Genomic DNA, 21,599 nt, shown 5'->3' on the forward strand with positions numbered 1-21,599 from the left:
CAGCACCATCCCTAGAGCTATTCAAACCCAGACTGAAAAGCCACCTGTTTAGCCTGGCATTTCCAGACTTCTCAAATTCTTCCTCTGTACCACGATGGTCGGAGCCATGCTTATGCGCTTTGAGTCCCATGGGAGAAAAGCGCTTTACAAATGTTATTGGTTGTTATTGTTGATCAAATTTCCTGTTTTTATTCAATAAAAGATCGGGAGTGTTGGAATTTTGTGATCAATTTATATGAAAAGTTAATGGTGTGTGGTAGATTGACAATTTCTTGATGTACAAACTCAAGTAATTTGTATTATCAATGAGGACAAATTGAACATGTGTTTGTGGTACATTGGTCAGATTTTTGAAATGTTAAAGTGGACCCAAATTAAAAATACAAGATTTCAGAAATGAAACTTATTTTCTAAATTATAATAATAAATAGCAGCCTTTTTTTCTGCTGCATGATGACAAATATAAAATATTTTACATTTATTTGAGAAACCCCTCCCTTCCTTTCAAATTGCCGGGACAGAATCCGGAAAACTTGTGGAGTAGATGGTGTCCAGCAAAGGAGGAATTGCTAATGGCTGCCACCTGTATAATCCTAGTTTTGAAAAGAGAAGGGTGAAAAGCATGCACTGAAATGCTCACAGGCTTGAAGGAGTGTTTATTTATATCTGTATGTGTCAGAGTGGTGTAACTAAATATTTTTAATTAAAAAAAAAATGTTTGGTTTGGGTCTGATTTAAGCCCAATCTACACGATACGATTCTTTGTGCGATTAGATTACGATTCTATTTATGATCCGATTAAATCAGACATGTCCGATCGGGATTCAATTCAATTTGATTTGCCATTGCAAAACAATGGCAAATTGAACTGAATCCTGATCGGACATGTCGGATTTAATCAGATCGTAAATAGAATCGTAATCGAATCGCACAAAGAATCCCATCGTGTAGATGGGGCTTTACAGTCAGAAAAATTGATTGCACCTCTTGAGTTAAAACATATTTAAAAAAAAAAAAAAATTGTATGGTGTGTTGCCACCTGTAGGCCAGATGTGTATTAAAAGCTCTGCATAAGCAGATCCACTGTCACACAGATTCCATGGCTTTCTTAATTTAATGGCAATGCATCCACCATGCAACAGTGCACTGTGCATTCCAACAGGTGTTTGGTCATCACACTGATTGGCACAAAATCTGGGTGACAACAGACATGCTGACGCAGTACATTCAGTGCAAACCACCTAGCACTTGTAAGAAAAACGATAAGGAAGGAAGGCAGAAAGATTTGTGAAACGCACCTGATTCTGTTGGAGTGGAGGCTGGGACTGTCCATCAGGAGCCTGGCCCTGGCTTTCATTCCCTCCAACCGGAGAGCCACGGGTCGTGGCTGTCATACTCGACACAGGGCAAATCTTTGCAATTTTGTCTGTTTATGTAGCAGTCACAAGAAAAGAAATTATAGTCTCTTTATGAAAGACAAGCCGGCATATGTCTGTCTTACGAAGCACCACCTCAAACACAGAACGATTTGCAGAGACCATTGCATAACCTGTAAAGAACAAAGCATTACTTTACCAATAAAAAAAACAAAAACATTTGATTTTAAGCTAAATGCAGTTCAAATATTAATAAAAACTATACAGCATTACAAGGTTCTTTGCAAACATCTAATCCAGTATATTTTTACAAGCTACTGATTTGATGGTAATACCAACTTAAACTGACCAGTCAAAAAAGTAATTCAAATGTGTAAAGTTATCAGTAGTACACTGTAATGGATCACGTTATTCTAACTCACTGCAAGCAGGCTTTGTATTAAAGTCTATGTCCAGTCTGCAGTTCACACTCCTAACACGTGCATTATGCAACTGACCACTGTGAATCCAGCCTTAACAAGCATGCAGATCAGACGTTTCTGCTAAATATCTGCAAACATTTCCGGTGTGTGATTCAGACACCACTGCAGCCAAGGATATCAGCAGGACCATTAGGCAACTGATACAGTTTAAAAAGGAAAATATGGCAGTCAATATACAGCTCTCACTACAGGCTCACCTTAACGCGGACCTACAAGGATAAAAATGTAAAACTGCCGCTGACTATCATATTTCTACACGCATCCAGGCAGCAACTACATGAGAGTCATTGCATGACAATATTTATTGATATATAAAGTGTAAAAAAAAAAACAAAAAAAAAATTTTTCCTGGGGTATCTTCTTGGTTTCTCTGAAACACAAAACCGGTCGAATTTGATATGGTTCAACTATTAAGTCTGTTACTTTGGGAAAGGGAGGAAGAACTTCTGAAAACTCACCATTATGTACAAAGTACAGTACCTCCCGCTGCCAATGTTTTTCAATGTATTACCCGGCTGGAGCATTTAGCAAAAAAATGTCTCCTTGTGGCAAAGACAGAGGCTACTTTGCTGACACCCAAAGCAGTGTAGTGTTCTCCCCAGAAATTTTTTCCAGCTGGGTGGCATGAAAAAGTAGCCGGGTGGGGCGTGATAACAGAATGCAGGACCGACGCTTCTCTGCATACAGCAGAGGAGAAGATGAGCCGATCAAAGACGGGTGGTCACCAAAACTAGCCGGGTGCAACATCCAGCTAAAAGAGCCTGGGGAGAACACTGCAGTGTCAACTGTCCAAACAAATCACCTTATATTCATCAAGCGCTCACTCTTTAGCACTGAGCCAAACACATGATCATGCCTATATCATACCTCTCCTATTAAGAGATTAACTCTTTGTAGCCAGGACTGCAACTAAGTTCTCTTCTTGGAAGGGTGTAGTGAAAAGCATTTAAACCTTCATTAATATTGTTAGATAAACCAGCAATATTTAATTTAAATAGTGAAAATGTCTTTCCTATTACAGGCAAGGCAGTGCAATGAGAAATGTGTGGCTTTTATAAACATACAGGAGAGACTGCAGAAAAAGTTTACTCCTTGCTTTTTTTTAGCAGTCAAGCATTTAAGTCTTAGGAACCTACGAGGAATGTCAGCAGTGAAAGATCATTCCTCAATCCGGAGACAGCGCAGGGCCAATAATCTACAGACACATTCTGTTGCTATGCGCAGGGGGGGGGGGGCGCAACAGAGCAGTGTGGGATTGGTGTCAGTATTTTGCATTGATTGAATTCAGCAATGGGCTTTATTGGGCGATCAACTACAGTGTGGTTCATACCCTGTGCCTGTGAAGGACAAGCAGACGTGCTGTTGCCAGGTATTTCCCCTCCGAGGTCGCTGAGGTCCCCCGATCTTCTCTGGGTGATGTGACAATACTTTTATAGAAATCCTCACCCCATACTTATGTAATCTGTTTAACTCTATAGCAGCTAATACTCCAAACTCAGACTTCTCGATCCAGACTCTTGAATCACATATAACAGTCATACCCAAACCAAATAAAGACCCCGCCAACTGCAGTAGCTACAGACCGATATCACTATTAAAGAGACACTGAAGTGAGAATAAATCTCGCTTCAGTGCTTAAATATAGCAGGGGCATGTGTGCCCCTGCTAAAACGGCGCTATCCCGCGGCTAAACGGGGGTCCCTTCACCCCCAAACCCACCCCTGCAAAATCAACGACCAACTTGTTCGTAGATTTTGCTGCTGCTGGAGGCAGGGCTAACGGCTGCAGCCCTGCCTCACAGCGCGTCTATCAGCGGAGCATCGCCACCTCTCCCCCACCCCTCTCAGCGAAGGAAGACGGCCATTAGCCCTGCCTCTATGCGGAAGAGGGGATGCGCTGCACGGAGGGGGATTTGGGGGTGAAGGGACCCCCATTTAGCCGCGTGATAGCGGCGTTTTAGCAGGGGCACACATGCCCCTGCTATATATAAGAGCTGAAGCGAGATTTATTCTCGCTTCAGACTCTCTTTAAATATTGACAAACATTTTTGCCAAAGCCTTAGCGAACAGATTAGCTCAACACATGAACACCTTGGTACATTGGGACCAAGTTGGATTCATCCCTCATAGAGAAGCTAGAGACAACACCATAAGAGCTCTGGTCCTAATGCAACTTCCCCGATCACGAAAGATTCCTTGTATGCTGCTTTCCACTGACGCCGAAAAGGCATTTGACCGGGTGAGCTGGGACTGGATGAGAGCTATTCTTAAAAATACTAAGCTGGGCCCACGTATGCTACTCTCCATTAACGCATTATACACGAACCCTATGGTCTGTATCAAAGTCAATGGGGACCTTTCAAAACCCCTATCCATTAAAAACGGAACACGCCAGGGATGCCCTTTTTCACCATTGATTTTCGCGTTGGCGCTGGAAGCATTCCTAAACCACATTAGGGACTGTAAGGGCATCAGGGGAGTTGAGCTGGGAGATAATAGCAACAAGGTAGCCACATATGCGGAAGATTTTCTATTCTTCCTCACGTCCTCAGAATCTTCTCTCCCGAGATTGCTGGCTGAATTAGACAAGTTTGCTAAGCTTTCTGCATTTAAGATCAACCTTGATAAATGCGAAGCATATAATGTGGGACTCCCAGAGCCAGTAAGACAAGAGCTTGAACAGAAATTTCCCTTCAAGTGGAATAAACGGTGTATTCGTTACCTGGGCACCAATATCTCTCACACTTTGAGTGAAACCTTTGCTTTGAATTTTCCCCCTATGTTGAAAACCTTCGCTGGTGACCTGGAAAAGTGGAATTTCCCTCATTTGGCCTGGTTAGGACGCATCTCTGTGCTAAAAATGAATGTCATGCCTTGCCTCCTATACCCATTTCAAACCCTACCAATTCCAATATCTTCTAAATTTTTAGGTCATACCCAAACTCTGTTTAACAGATACATCTGGAAGGGTAAACCACCCAGAATTAAAAGAGATATTCTCTACAGCACTAAACAATCAGGAGGCCTGGCCGTGCCTAATGTCAGGCTATACCACTTTGCTGCAGTCTTAACAAGAGCGATTGATTGGGCTAGACACAAAAATATTAAACAATGGACTAACCTGGAAATGAGTCTATCTAAATATTACCTTTTGGATTTGCCATGGGTGAAAGACCCCGACATGTCTAATTGGCAAATCTCACCCCTGAGCCTTTACACGCTCAACTGTTTAAAAAAAAAAGATTAGGCATCTACCTGAAATATCTCCTCACCCCTCACCACTACTTCCTCTATCACACAACCCAGACTTACCTTTAGCCCTCTATCATGATGATAGAGCCTCTAGACAAAAGGTCAAATTGACTCTCGGGATGGTTTGTGATCATAGTGGATGGCTCACCTTAGACTCAAACTCCCTACCTTCAACTTTAATTGGTGGACATTATTCCAAATTAGATCCTACTTAAGAAGCCATAGAATACTACCTGCAATGGTTAGAAAGACCTCTGATTTTGAGGCCTTGTGTACAGAAGGAGACCCAATAGAGAAAACACTTTCGACAATCTATTTGCTATTAATTGAGCAATCTACCCCAGAGATGCCATTCTTTGACAGATGGGAAACTGAACTAGGGGATACGCCTTGACCCAATTCAGAGGACAAAAAAGTGCTCTTTCGCCCATAAAACTTCCAGAATCCTCACGCATTCCAGAGATCAATTAAAAAATCCTTTCAAGATGGTATATGACACCAGTTAAATTACATAGGATTTTCCCTACATCTAACCCTGAATGCTGGAGATGTGGAACAGAGCGTGGCACCTTGTCACATATCCTATGGTCATGCCCTAGATTAGACACCTTTTGGAAAAAAATAGAAATGCTGGTGAAATTAGATAACGGGGATATTCCCTTCACCCCAGAATTTTATATTCTACACGTTAATAATTGGTCCATGAAAAAATATAAAAAATTCTTTGGTGAAACATATATTGAATGCAGCAAAGTGTGCGATAGTGAGACACCGGCGAGACACCCCCCATCCCCCCCCCCCCCCCAATGTTAGAGAAGTAATGACAGAGATGGACCATGTTTACATGATGGAAAACATGGCTCACATTGCTTCTAATGATACGGAAAAATTCCATAAAACATTGAGATAATGGTCCTCAGTTAGAGAGTCTGAAGAGCTAAGTACGATACTAGTAGACACTTAATCCTTCCCTTTCAGACCTTTAGACTTAGTGACCTGCTCTGAAGGTTGATGGAACCTTTTTTGATTATGAATAGGGCATACTGCTATGATGCAGGTGTGTATAGGTGTGTAGTCGTGAGACTCTTTAGCTACCAGGAGGTAGTGGGACCGCCCCCCGGGTGCGAACCGTCACTGCCCCCGAAACCCCAATCTGGTTTGTCTTGTTTTCTTTGTGTTTATTAGTTTATAACATTACAGCAAAAACTAAGAAAGTTCATGAAAATACGCCATTTACAGTCAGGGTGCTTTAAAGGTGGTCATTTTTGATCACTTTCTTAGCTAATGAGAGCATGCTACAAGGCATCCCTGTATATTACTTCTGAGTTTAACATATATGGCTATAATTAGATTTCTAGCCCCATTCAGCAACAATCTGTACTAATGGTAATAATGCCACTGTTTGATCTGTACATATCTCTGTATATGGCATACCTTATATTTCTCTTTGCTATTATACAAAACGATTGCTGGATTATTGTATATCTGCTGTTGGTTCGTAATAAAGAATTTACAAAAAAAAAAAAAAGGAATATTGGTGCTCAAGAATTACTCAAATACAATGTAACTATGATTCTGCAAGCCTAGATGATTATTATAACAGGATTGTAGCTCAATAAATATTACTATTGAACCTTTCCTCATGTTTTGCTGCATTTTACCCACTACGGTGGTGAGCGAAGTTAGAGGGTTTAAAAACCCTTCCCGTGAGGCAAAACATCACCTTAAGAAGAACAATTCTTTCGGCCAGTGATTGACCATCCATCTAGCAGATCGCTAGGCACTGTAAACTAAACAGGAAGACAATCTGCAAAGCTGCAACTGGCCACGTGCTTTCGGACCCTTTCTTAAAATGGACCTGAACTCTTGCACGGGACAGAAGGAAAACAGAAACTGCATGTATGTAGAGAGAGTTTAGTCCAATTCCTCATCTGTGTCTAATAACAAGTTGTAATTTGATCTCTCCTGTGTCACCTGAATACCACGGCAGATATGCTCATTGGAAAGCACAGGATGTTAATAGTATGTCTGCTTCCATGAAAGCAGGAAGTAGACATTGCAGATTTATTGTAGGATTTTTATCAGCTGTAACAAAGAAATGTTTCTCAGTAAAGGTTATTATGCTGTTGCATATCTTTAAAGAGAACCTGAACTGAGAAGGATATGGATTTTTCATTTTAAAATACCAGTTGCCTAACTCTCCTGTTGATCCTGTGTCTCTAATACTTTTAGCCACAGCCCCTGAACTAGCACGCAGGTCAGGTGCTCTGACTACGTCCGACTGGATTAGCTGCTGTTTCAGGTGTGTGATTCAGCCTCTACTGCAGCCACGGAGATCAGCAGGGCTGCCAGGCAACTGGTATTTCTTAAAAGGAAACATCCATATCCCTCTCAGTTAAGGTTCCCTTTAAGAGCAGAGAGAAAGTTCTGATCTGCTTTAAGTAAGGCCTCTGCTGGATCCTTGCATATGGGAGATCCTAAAACTATAGATCCACTGAAAGCTTGACTATCTTAACATTCAATCTTGTGGTAATGGGCAGGAAATTAAACACCACAAACAACTGGAAAAGACTAAAAAAGGTAGGTACGTGCCTGCTGCCAATTATTCATACCCCTAGAAAAATGTGACTTAAAGTTACTTTTATTCAACCAGCAAGTAATTTTTGATGGGAAATGACATAGGTGTCTCCCAAAAGATAAGACTATGTACAAAAGGCATGATTGTGGGAAAAAAAAAACATTTCTCAGCTTTTCATTTGAGCAAAAAGTGCTCAAAAAAAGAGCAAAAAAATCTTTTGGGAGACACCTATGTCATTTCCCGTCATAAAATTACTTGCTGGTTGAATAAAAGTAACTAAGTCAAATTTTGCTAGGGGTATGAATAATTATGGGCAGCACTTTACATAAACACCACAGTTAACTAAAGACAGTTGATAGATGTAAAACTGAAAAAAATGCACCTTTATTTCTAAATAAAATATTGTCACCATACATTATACTAGGGATAGAATTTTAACGTTGCAATAACGGGACAAATGGGCAAATAAAATGTGTGGATTTTAATTACGGTAGCATGTATTATTTTTTAAACTATAATGGCCGAAAACTGAAAAATGATTTTTAATTTTTTTTGTATTCCTGTCAAAATGCATTTAGAATAAAATCATTTTTTAACATAATGCACCACTCAAAGAAAGCCTAATTGGTGGCAGAAAAAACAAGGTATAGATCATTTATTTGTGATAAGTAGTGATAAAGTTATTGGGGAATGAAAGGGAGGATTGCTGAAAGGGGAAAATTACTCTCGTCCATAAGATGAAAAAAACCCGCGAGCTGAAATGGTTAAACTAATTTTGGTCTGTAAAATACTGCATTTTTACTAAGACAGGAACCTTACTACCTTTCTTGGAACTCAAGCAGCTTCACAATATCCCCAAACATATGTATTTCAGATACCTACAACTCTCTCATGCGTATATAGCTCAATTTGGTAGGGAGAACATACAATTGGAGTCCGATCCACTGGAGCCTCTACTTATTCAGGAAAGACTAGAAAAACCTCTATCAGTTATATATACAGATCTTCTTGTTCAGATGGGTAATAACACCAACAAACTTCATGAACAATGGACAGGTGACGCTTGAAAAATAGAAGATGAGGAATGGGAAGGCGGGGTGGGCAGAGGAGATGGGGTCCTGATCTTGTCCAGGGACAGACTAATACATTTAAAATATCTTCTTAGAGTATATTTCACCCCAAGTAGGCTACAGAAAATTAATAGCACTCATTCTAATTTAGGCACTAGATGTGGGGTAATGGTGGGAACCTATTTACACATGTTTTGGAAAGGCACGGAACTGAGAAGATTTTGGGAACAAGGGGAAAAAATTATTGGGAGGGTGTTGGATCTTCCATTTAGGCTTGAAACAAAAATGTCGATGCTTGGAATATTTGACAAAGGTAGTTATAAAAATCTCAAGCAGGCAATGATCTTCACACTGTCATGTAGCTAGAAAAGTAATCTTGACCCACTGGAACCAATCAGTAATGCCCTCCAAGACTGAATGGATCTCTGCAACCAATCATATGCTTCCTTTGTGTAAACTGACATATAAAAGCAAAAACTGCCCTAACAATTTTGATATCTGGTCCAGATGGTGCGATAAATACTGTAAAAATATTCAGGTGGGTGCGTGGCCTGGCCATGAGGCGAGCTAGACGTGTCTAAGAGGAGCTCCGTCGTCTAGCCCTGCTTATAGCTTCTACAGCGTGATCTATTCTTAGCGATAACTACTAAAAAGAAAGGCAAGAGGGGGGCGAACAGCTCTACGAGAGCCGGGAGAGCTGACATTGATTCATACTTCCGTAAATCAGGCTCATGGCCCCGCCGTGACAACAGGGAAGAAGAGGAGGACGCCATTTCTCCTCCAAGGCCTAGGCTGTTCCGCTCGCAGTCCCAACCCACCTCTCCAGCGAGTAAGCTCTCACGCAATCAATCATCCCCGGAGAGCTCAGACGGGGAGGTTGAACTAGACATCCGAGCCCTGCTTCGTACGATTCCTACTAAAAAAAGACTTTGAAACTTTTGCACAACGGATTGAGCAAGCATATAAGCGGGACATTGACGAGGTGCGATCGGAGGTTACACACGTGGGTAATAGAGTGGATGAACTCGAGAAAACACAATCGGCCCTGGAAGAAAAAGTGGAGCAATTGACCAAGGCATCCCGCTCACATGATAAGAAACTCGCCATTCACTTTTTCAAGATGGATGACCTCGAAAATCGAAGCAGGCGAAACAATATAAGGATCCGCGGCCTACCTGAAGCGACTGGCACAGAAGATCTCATTCCTTCTCTGCAAAGTATCTTTAGACTTCTTCTGGACAAAGGGCCAGACTTTCACACTGATATCGACCGTGCGCACCGTGCCTTTGGCCCAGTCAAGGCAAACATACCGAGAGATGTTATATGCCGCGTTCACTCATACGCTATCAAAGAAGCCATAATGGTGGCAGCGTGGCAAGCCGGCTCTATTGATTTTGATGGAGCTAATTTGCAGCTTTACCCGGATCTCTCCAGATACACGCTGTTCCTTCGTAGAGCACTAAAGCCATTGCTGGAAGCAATACGAGAAGCTGGTGCGCAGTACTCATGGGGATTCCCCTTTCGTCTCATCATAAAGAAAGAAGGTACTACCTTAAGATACCAAGGCATAGAAGATCTAACTAAGATCAGAGATGAACTCTCACTAACAGCAATAAGTCTACCAGACTGGCCAGAAGAGGAACCAGCGGTGACCTCCCTCCCGCAGAGAGAAAGATGGCGCACGGCAGGCTCAGCTTCACGAGGCCGTAGATCCATCGCAAACGCTCCTGCTAACCCAACAGCAACAGTGACTTTATCACGCACCATAGCTTTTATCATAAAGGTCTTGAGTAATACCTGAAGAATGTTCTCAGTTTTCTCTCCCCTTGCAGTTTTCTCTCCCCTTGCATTTCAAGTAACGTTTATACTATTTTTATGTTTTTCCTCTGTTTTTTCTGGTTTTTGGACTATTTTATTAGCGGTCTTTTAAGAACTGGAGCTACAATAATCATACTTTACATGCGCTCTGATTTTTTGATCCCTATGTGCTGGATATTTTTCCTTTTTTTTTCCCCCTCTACCCAATAGTACCATAAACAGCTGGAGGCTAGGGTATGATATCTGTCTCTCATAACCTCATCTGTGCTCCTCCCCCCCCCCCCCCCACCTTTTTTCTTTCTATCTTCCCCTCCTGATTCATGTTAAAACTATCGAACACTTCAAATTCCACCTTTTGGGAATGTTTATGTCAATATGTCTGCTACTCTTCATTATCTCTTCTACCAAATTTCCATATTCCCAAGTTGCTGCTAACTACTGTTTAATTAATGTATTAGACAAGGTTCCTGACCTTATTGGGGTGGGGGCTGGAGGAGAGGGGGGGGGGGGACACACACGAGGGAAGAGCATTGAATTTTGTATTATTACCTTAAGAGATAGCAATGTTTAAATATGAATATGGCAATGGCTCACGGATTTAATAATACACTCTGTTATGTTAGTCACAAATATTGCTTTACTGCATAATTGGGTTCAAAATATGGGTAGTAAGTCATGATTTTGCATTATGCCATCACGAGACAGTGACGCAAAACCTAAAGTAGCTCCCTGTTCTATTTCGCTAATTACTAAAAACAAATCTAAGCATGTTATCTGTTCTATAGTCCTTCCAAATTGACCACTTAGTTCAATAGAGGCCCTCCTTCCTTCTGAAGGTTTACCAACAGTTAAGCGGGGCCGGATGAAGCTCCATCGGTCCCTCTCCCGTTATGGCTGACCACGTGTCCCAACCAGAGCTAGGGGCAACCAGGTATTGGAGTTTAAGGTTGCAATCATTATGCTTTCTCACTTGGAGTGGTTGTCTCTGTCCACACTCCTCTCTATCTCTCTTCCCTTTTTTCTTTCTCTGACCTGCCCCTGTGGGGAACTTCAAACTAATGCCAGAATACTAAGATGTTCTTCTGAGACTAGGAAAACTAATGGCTCTTAAGGTTTGTTCTCTTAATGTCAATGGTTTTAATGAGCCTAGGAAACGATCTCACATCCTACACCAGAATCACCTAGAAAAGGTTCAAATCTTGATATTACAGGAAACTCATTTTAAGAAGGGGCACTCCCCAGATTAATCACATAATAAAGTATTACCCTAAATGGTTTTGCACTGAGTATGCTGAGTCTAAATCCAGCGGAGTAGCCATTGCTCTTCATTACACTTTATCTGCAGAAGTCTTAGAGGTCAAAGTGGACACACAGGGTAGATATGTATTTTTGAAATGTAATATAGCCAACACTCGAGTTACTATAGCTGGCATATACAGGATCTTCTCAAAAAATTAGCATATTGTGATAAAGTTCATTATTTTCTGTAATGTACTGATGAACATTAGACTTTCATATATTTTAGATTCAAATACACACAACTGAAGTAGTTCAAGCCTTTTACTGTTTTAATATTGATGATTTTGCCATATAGCTCATGAAAACCCAAATTTCCTATCTCAAAAAATCAGCATATTTCATCCGACCAATAAAAGCAAAGTGTTTTTTTAAAAAAAAAAGTCAACCTTCAAATAATTATGTTCAGTTATGCACTCAATACTTGGTCGGGAATCCTTTTGCAGAAATGACTGCTTCAATGCGGCGTGGCATGGAGGCAATCAGCCTGTGGCACTGCTCAGGTGTTATGGAGGCCCAGGATGCTTCGATAGCGGCCTTAAGCTCATCCAGAGTGTTGGGTCTTGCGTCTCTTAACTTTCTCTTCACAATATCCCACAGATTATCTATGGGGTTCAGGTCAGGAGAGTTGGCAGGCCAATTGAGCACAGTAATACCATGGTCAGTAAACCATTTACCAGTGGTTTTGGCACTGTGAGCAGGTGCCAGGTCGTGCTGAAAAATGAAATCATCTCCATAAAGCTTTTCAGCAGATGGAAGCATGAAGTGCTCCAAAATCTGATAGCTAGCTGCATTGACCCTGCCCTTGATAAAACACAGTGGACCAACACCAGCAGCTGACATGGCACCCCAGACCATCACTGACTGTGGGTACTTGACACTGGACTTCAGGCATTTTGGCATTTCCCTCTCCCCAGTCTTCCTCAAGACTCTGGCACCTTGATTTCTGAATGACATGTAAAAGTTGCTTTCATCTGAAAAAAGTACTTTGGACCACTGAGCAACAGTCCAGTGCTGCTTCCCTGTAGCCCAGGTCAGGCGCTTCTGCCGCTGTTTCTGGTTCAAAAGTGGGTTCATGCTTCCATCTGCTGAAAAGCTTTATGGAGATGAAGATTTCATTTTTCAGCACGACCTGGCACCTGCTCACAGTGCCAAAACCACTGGTAAATGGTTTACTGACCATAGTATTACTGTGCTCAATTGGCCTGCCAACTCTCCTGACCTGAACCCCATAAAGAATCTGTGGGATATTGTGAAGAGAAAGTTGAGAGACGCAAGACCCAACACTCTGGATGAGCTTAAGGCCGCTATCGAAGCATCCTGGGCCTCCATAACACCTAAACAGTGCCACAGGCTGATTGCCTCCATGCCACGCCGCATTGAAGCAGTCATTTCTGCAAAAGGATTCCCGACCAAGTATTGAGTGCATAACTGAACATAATTATTTGAAGGTTGACTTTTTTTTTAAAAAAAACACTTTGCTTTTATTGGTCGGATGAAATATGCTAATTTTTTGAGATAGGAAATTTGGGTTTTCATGAGCTATATGGCAAAATCATCAATATTAAAACAGTAAAAGGCTTGAACTACTTCAGTTGTGTGTATTTGAATCTAAAATATATGAAAGTCTAATGTTCATCAGTACATTACAGAAAATAATGAACTTTATCACAATATGCTAATTTTTTGAGAAGATCCTGTATATGCCAAATGTAGACCAAGTAAGTACCCTACGCTCCACTCTTTTTGCTCTTGATAAATTTAGAGAGGGATATACTATCATAGGAGGTGACATTAACTTCACCTGAGACCCAGCTCTTGATAACTCCAACGGAGTCTCTAGTCAGCCCTACAGAGCTATTGGTGGGATTAAGAAAACCCTTTTTGATCTACAATTAGTGGATGTTTGGAGAATCCTACATTCAGACGAAAAAGATTACCGTTTTTTTTCACACCCACACAATAGCTACAGCAGGCTGGACTTGTTTTTAGTATCCCATGCCATCCTCTCTTGGTCACCTAGAGCAAGGATTGGATCTCAGATTTGGTCAAATCACTTTCCAATATATCTACAAATATCTTTCCCTTCTTATCCCACTCCTTTAAGATCATGGCGTATGAACAACAAGACTCTTCAGGATAAGGACTCAGCAGCTACTTTAAAAAATGCACTATCCCACTACATTAATGCTAATACTTTTGCAGATCAAGAAGCTTCACCCATGTCTGTGTGGTTTGCCCCCAAATGTGTACTAAGGGGACATTTCATACAAATAGGAACAAAAAAGAAATAAGAATATACAGCTCAAATTAAATCTTTACTGCAAGAAATATTAACACTAGAAAGAACTCATAAAAAATCCCTTTTAATTGCGGACAGAGATAAGCTGCTAGATCGTAGAAAGGCTCTGCAGGCCTTATTGGAATCAAATAGAGCACATAATTTTCTGAGATACAAGGGTATGTTATATGAACATAACAATAAAAGTGGTAAGCTATTAGCAGCTTCCTTACGGCACAAACGAGCCTCCACATATATCCCCCACATCTTAAACTCCAAATGTCTAAAGGTGTCTAAATCAGAAGAGATAGCTAAGGTGTTACATGGTTATTTTTCTAAACTATACAATATTTCTCCTACGGACCCTCCAATTCCCAAGATAGACGCCTATCTTGAGAAATCCCCTCTCCCACGTTTAGATAAAGACCTTACTGAATTACTTAACTCTCCTATTACCTCTGATAAGTTTCTTTCAACAGTAAAAACTTTGAAATCTGGTAAGTCCCCAGGCCCGGACGGATTCCTGGTGGAATACTATAAAGATTTCGCCTCTACTTTAGCGCCTCTCTTTGGCAAAGCCTTTTCAAATATCTCCTCAGAAACACTCCTACCTGCAGAATCAACAATGGCCCATATTTCTTTAATTCCCAAATCAGGTAAAGATCCTGTAATAACCTCCAATTATAGACCAATCTCACTTATCAACGTGGATCTAAAAATTTTAGCCGATAGAGGGAATGCACTGAATGAACCTATCATTTCCACAGACCAAGTAGGATTTGTCCCAGGTAGAGAACCTAAGGACAATACTTTTAAAACACTGCTTTTATCACAGTACGTCCAGAAGAAAAAGATACCGGCTATGTTGCTGGCGGTCGAAGCAGAGAAGGCCTTTGATAGACTATCGTGGGCCTTCCTGCGTCGATCCCTTGCTGCTTTGGGATTTGGCCCTGGAACTCCGTTCTATAATATGGTATCAATACTCTATAAAAAACTCGTCAGCTCAGCTTAAAATCAATGGTATCCTGTCAGATCCCATTCTCCTACGCAATGGTACTCGCCAGGGCTGCCCTCTATCACCCTTACTATATATAATGACAATGGAACACCTTGCTATAACCATTAGACAATGCCCAGATGTGCACGGTGTGGAAGTTGGGAGGAAGCAATATAAAATGGCTCTTTATGCAGATCTGCTTTTATTTATCACAAAACCATTGATCACCTTACCTAACCTTCTCAAATTATTACACAAATTCGGGGAAGTAAGCTATTTCAAGATAAACTCCTAAAAGTAACATTAAATCTTTCCATAAACCACACAGACATGGAACAGCTTAAGCATTCCTTTCCATTCATCTACAAAGAAGATCATATCACCTATCTTGGAGTTAAACTCACCAAAAATCCTGCCAACCTGTTCAAAGAAAATTTTCCCCCACTATTAGTTCAATGTAATAAAGATTTAGACAAATGGATAGATTTGCTACATTCATGGGTGGGCCGCATTAACGTGATTAAAATGAATCTCATGCCTAGACTATTATATCCGCTCCAAGAACTCCCAATTTCTATTCCTGCAAGTTTCTGGAAGGAACTTCATACTCTTTGGCTTAAATATATCTGGAAAGGCCATAGGCCCAGAATTGCTGCTTCTGTGCTTTTTAAACCCAAAGAAGAAGGTGGACTCGCCCTCCCCTGTCCTAAAATATACCATTTAGCAGCTCACCTCACGAGAATCAAAGATTGGTGTGTTAACAATGGCTCTAAACAGTGGGTAACTTTAGAAAATGATATTTTAGACAATACTCTGGGAACGTTACTATGGATACCACCTAAAGTGAGGCTGAAAACAGGGTTGCGTCTCTTAGGCCCTACTAGAGATACATTAGTCCTGTGGGACAAAATATCACAACATAGAATATCCTATTTTAGTGAACTCATGCCTGTATGGGAAAATCCTGCTTTTGTGCCGGGCATGGGGGAAGGCATGTATAGTAAGACGATTCTAGGTGAAAAGATCCAAATCAAAGACTTATTCACTAACAATAAAATAGCCACCAAAGTTGAAATGGAAGCCAAAAGAAATGGCCAGAAAATTCCCTGGTATGAGTATCTTCAACTGACCCACTTTCTGAAACAGGTTTTTGATTTTTCCTACCCAAATCGAGCATTGACACCTTTTGAGAAATCTTGCTTTGTCTCCCCCCCTGACCGGCACACAGTTCGTATACTCTATAATATTCTTCTACAAGCTATTTTCGATGCTAGACCCAACATACATTGAGAAATGGCACTCAGAACTCGGTGTTGAATTTTCCGAAAAACAATGGTCACAAGCATTTTTATTCACCACTAAAATTTCACTCTCTAGTAGAGGTAAAGAAAACTCTTTCAAGATCCTTGCCAGATGGTACAGAACCCCCTCCCATCTGCACAATATTTACTCTAACATTTCCCCCCTCTGTTGAGATGTGGTGAAGAGAGGGGTACTATGGTTCACATCTGGCTATCATGTTCAAAACTCCATTCCTTTTGGACAACAATAACACTGATCATCGATAAATGTCTAAATATTTCGCTTGCAATTAATCCAGAGTCACTGTTGTTGCTCATGTTGCCTATCCCGATAAAGAAATTTAAAAAAAAAATCACTCCTGAGACATATGCTAATAGCAGCCAGGCTTACTATTCCTAGGCATTGGAAGTCTACTATACCCCCATCAACACAGGATTGACTAGGGGAAATGCGCTTTATTGAAACAACGGAGGCTATAGTACAGGAATCTCACAGTAGACTCTTTAACCATCAAAACAGTTGGCTAATGTGGTCAATATTAAAAGAATCTGATGAAGGAAAGGAGATACTGGGACTGTAGCGGTGACTCTGCGATTCTTGCTGATTTGGCCTAAAAGAGGTGTGAAGTGATACTTTCTCAGTTACCTTTTAAATCCTTGTCCTTTTCCAACATGGCATTGGTTTTTCACCTGCAGGGTCTTGGGAAGAGAACTCTTTCTCTCTCTTCTGTTTTTCTTTTTCTTTATATTCCTTTCTTAAAGAGATTCCGTAACAAAAATTTCATCCGGTTTTCTTCCATCCTACAAGTTCCAAAATCTATTCTAATGTGCTCTGGCTTACTGCAGCACGTTCTACTATCACCATCTCTGTAATAAATTAACTTATCTCTCTCTTGTCAGACTTGTCAGCCTGTGTCTGGAAGGCTGTCAAGTTCTTCAGTGTTGTGGTTCTGTGATGCATCTCCCCCCTCCAGGCCCCTCTCTGCACACTGCCTGTGTGTTATTTAGACTAGTGCAGCTTCTCTCTGCTCTATTATCTTTTACAAGCTGGATAAATCCTCCTCTGAGCTGGCTGGGCTTTCACATACTGAGGAATTACATACAGGCAGAGCTGTCTGCACTCTGCAGGAAGAAACAGCCTGACACTTCAGTGGAAGATAGCTTCAGGGGGAAAGAAACACACAAATGATCTCTTGAGATTAAAAAGGAAGGCTGTATACAGCCTGCTTGTGTATGGATGTATTTTCTATGTGTGGACATACTGTACATCAACCTACTTCCTGTTTTGGTGGCCATTTTGTTTGTTTATAAACAAACGTTTAAAAACTGTTTTTAACCACTTTTAATGCGGCGGGGAGCGGCGAAATTGTGGCAGAGGGGTATAGGAGATGTCCCCTAACGCACTGGTATGTTTACTTTTGTGCGATTTTAACAATACAGATTCTCTTTAAAATATTCTATCCATTCTTTAACTTTCTTAATGGCCTCTCTGGCCGTGTCTCACAAGATGCCTAAATTACTTACCAGGGTATATTGTTCAGCTCTAGAAGGTTGACTGGGCTGATATACACTGATTGAACGTCATAAATAAGGTTTCTGATTTTTAGTCCCTTACCCTGTACCTAGTCTGAGGGTCCAGATATGTTGCCCTTTGGGCTCTGGCTCCTACTCATGATATCTTTTTCTTAGAAGGATAGTAAGGGATAATACTCCTGCTACTATAGGAGGTGGGCCATGGTGGACTGATGCTATGCCCACATCCATATTATATGTCTTGGGCCTTGCCCCTTCTGTATAATGTGCATTACTTTGTATTATACTCTGTGTTTCTGTACTTCTGTATACTGCTATACTACGTTGTAAATCTCTTTTATTACAATAAAAATTATTGAATTAAAAAAAAAATATTCAGGTGGATATCTAATATGTATAGTTGAGAGCGGGATATACTTGGATATTGGATATGCCTATTGCTGAGAAATTATGATTGATGATGAAGACATTTTACTAACACCTTATTCCTTGTATCCGGGTTAAAGAAAATGATCCTTAGGGGTAATTTGCATAGCCAATAGAGCATATGCCACATGTAATGTAAAGTTATATTTGACTTTGCTAGTCTCTTTCCTGACTGATGTTGTATGAATAACTACGATGGAAATTTTCTTTTCTTCCTATACCTTTCCCTCTCTTGCCCCTTATGGGCCTTGACCTTTTAATGGTTGATTGCATACTGTTATATGTTGTGTTATTGTTTGAAAAACAAAAATGTAAAAAAAAATTAATAAAAAAAAAATACCACATTTGGTATTTTACACCCCCCCCCCCCCCCCCAAATAAAGATTTTCCACAAGGCAGAAATTCACTAAGCTCTGCTCGGTAACTATTACTACCAGCTGTGGAGCCGGTCAACGGTGAGGCAGGGAGCGCTGCGCGAGTCTGAGGTTTTTTTTGTCCAGTGCATCCTTTCATCCCTTTAGATGTGCTGCAGCCACCAGGGGGAGCTCTTCTGTATGCTAGAATACAGATTTTCACATCTAAAGGGATTCATAAAAGCCTTAAAATGTTCACTCTCACAGAGCAGGGGAAGGTAAGACCCACCTTTAATAATGTCATATCAAATCAGGATGAGAAGAAGGGCTGTGGCTTGCCTTATTGGCTGCTTGTCAAAGTTACTGCACATGGAGAGCATGGAGAGAGTAAGTTATCGGCTGATAAGAGCCGGAGAAAAATATCAAACATTTTTGTCCGATTTACCAAATGCGTACATTTTTGAATTGCAATTTGACATTTCTTAATGCAATTACCACACAAGTTTGTAATCTACCTCACTAGTCGGTAATTTAAATTTTCTGTGCAGAAATAGGTTTAGTGAACTGGCATTTGGCAAGGTGATAGGTAAAAAAAATATTATTAAAAGCTTGAAACAGGAAGATTGCAGAAAAAGTAAAATAGGACATAGTAAGCACAAAGTACACCATAGATGGTGCGAAGCCAACAGTTAAAGTATTCTAAGCTTTATCTTGAAATGGCCTTAAAACTACCTTCCACTAAAAAGGAAGCATTAACAACAATGGACCAAAGGTCAAGAAGACTTGAACAAGGCATTCAATCTTCTAGAGACTAAACCAGGAAACTTGTTAAAGAGTAACTGTCGGCATAAAATCAAAAATCTTTTTTTATCTGGTAAACAAGGATGCTAATCAGGCAATCCAAAAGTTAAAATCCCTATTCCTTTTCTTGTTGATAAATTATCATTCCCCAGTTTACATGACTTATTTGGTACACAGAAAATTTGGTACACAGAAAATTTAGTACACAGGGCATGCTGGTTTGTCTTTTTTTTGCTTCTCTACTTCCCCTCAGACTTAACTAATGCAGCCTGATTGGCTGAAGCCTCTTTCCCTCCTGTTTTCCCCTCCCACACCTCTGTTCCTCCCTGATAGGCCAAAATTTCTCAGGCTGAAACATTGCACTTTCTATAGTTAAGAGCGGGCAAATCAGGCAGAGGAGACTAAGGGCGGATATTACATCACGACTGGCTTCAAAATAGCCACAGTAAATATGGAAACTGTCTAGAATAGGATTCTCTACTTTTCCTTTATAAAATTCACAGGAATAATAACGTGAACAGTGCAATACATATGTTATGTAAGTAGAGCAAGTATTTATCTACTTCTATATTTGTTTTTTTTCCCCTGAGATAGTATAGCGGACAGCTGTAATAAACGCTTGCAAAGATATATGTTCATTTTTCCATAGTGAAATACAATCACACACAGTGTCCGTTCAAGTACACGTACAAAGCATTCATGTAAACAATACATCTAGAAAAAAGGACGCAGGTAGGGCTAAACGATCGGTTATAAACTGAAATCGTGATTTGGGGAAACCCTGATCCTGTGATCGTCAAAGCTGCAGTTTTCCCCATGCCCACACTTGCTCTGCTCCCTCCTCCAGTCCCGATCCCCCCCCTCCCCCTGCTGTGAAGTGGCAGTGAGCATTGGGGCGCTCAAGAAAAGGACTCCTCCTGAAGCCTGCTGTGCAGTAACAGCTCACTGCACAGTAGCAGTGGCTCTCAACACTTGGCGGCTCACGCTCTCCATCCACCTACACTGTCAGCTGGGTGGGCCAGCCAAAAGGGGTCACTATTTTCTTCAAATCTAGCTTTGCCCCTAAATTCACAATGCGATAACATTTGCAAACATGACAGAAAATGACATACTATCAATTTGATAGTATGAGGTCAGTTTCTGTCAATGCACATTTGTAAATGTGACTGTACATTGTAAATTGCGTGCTAAAGCTTGAGTTGAAGTGATTCAAAATCGCAATTTCTGACAGCAATTGGACAATTTAATCTTTGCCTAAAATCTTTCAGACCTAGGCATGGGGGATTGCCGCTAGTAGAATATCAGTTAAATTAACAATATTCTACTAAATTCCAATAGTAAAATATCACTGATCTTCACCTAACCATACTCTCACACAGAACCCTCCCTCTACCGATGCCTAACCCTTAACCCCACCCCTCAGGTGGTGCCTAACATTTAACCCCACCTCCCTATGGTGCTTAACAATTAACCACCCCCCTGCCGCAAAGCTCGGCACCAGCTATATAATGTCGCAATTTGCATATCGGCAAGCCTCAGCAGCCACAATTTTATAGGGCTCCTCCAAGGCACCCACAACTCCCTTCTTTGCCACAAATCACGGCTTTTATAATGGGCGCCTATAGCAGCGCCCTTTCTTCCCTGCGTGGGAGCCAAGCATGGCGTGTGCATGTTTATTTTGACTTACTTTAACTGCATGCATGTTTTTGCATAGTACTGCATGCATTTGTTATGATGGTCTTTCAGCTAGCAAATGGTATCCAGGCCAGCACAGGATTGAGTGATTACCATTCAGCTGTGTGGAGATTTGCATGCTTGCGTCCATTGGCTGATGCCAGCATAAAAGCCTGCCTCTCCTGTTAGGCTCCGACCAGTCATAGTCTCAGCTCTGTCTAAGCTGTTACTGGGTCCCTTGATATTGTAAAATATATTCCTTGTCTTAGTTCAGTTATCCTGTGGAGCCATGTTATATATTTCCCACGGGGACATACATACGTACTCCTAGTATTGAGATTTTGTATTCCCTAGCCTTGTTC

General features: G+C 40.9%; 1 protein-coding gene across 3 annotated transcripts in view; it reads right to left on the reverse strand.

Annotated features, from left to right (window-relative positions):
- The window catches only part of USP9X (ubiquitin specific peptidase 9 X-linked), a 342,688-nt gene that overhangs the window by 268,040 nt on the left and 53,049 nt on the right, over window positions 1-21,599 (reverse strand). For all 3 annotated transcript variants that reach the window (XM_068269855.1, XM_068269853.1, XM_068269854.1), the window contains exon 2: window positions 1,299-1,549. In XM_068269855.1, coding sequence (XP_068125956.1) covers window positions 1,299-1,394 — 96 coding nt within the window. In that variant the 5' untranslated portion in view covers window positions 1,395-1,549. The remainder of the gene's footprint in view (window positions 1-1,298; window positions 1,550-21,599) is intronic.

This window comes from Hyperolius riggenbachi, chromosome 2, assembly GCF_040937935.1.
Source record: "Hyperolius riggenbachi isolate aHypRig1 chromosome 2, aHypRig1.pri, whole genome shotgun sequence".
Classification (NCBI taxonomy): domain Eukaryota; kingdom Metazoa; phylum Chordata; class Amphibia; order Anura; family Hyperoliidae; genus Hyperolius; species Hyperolius riggenbachi.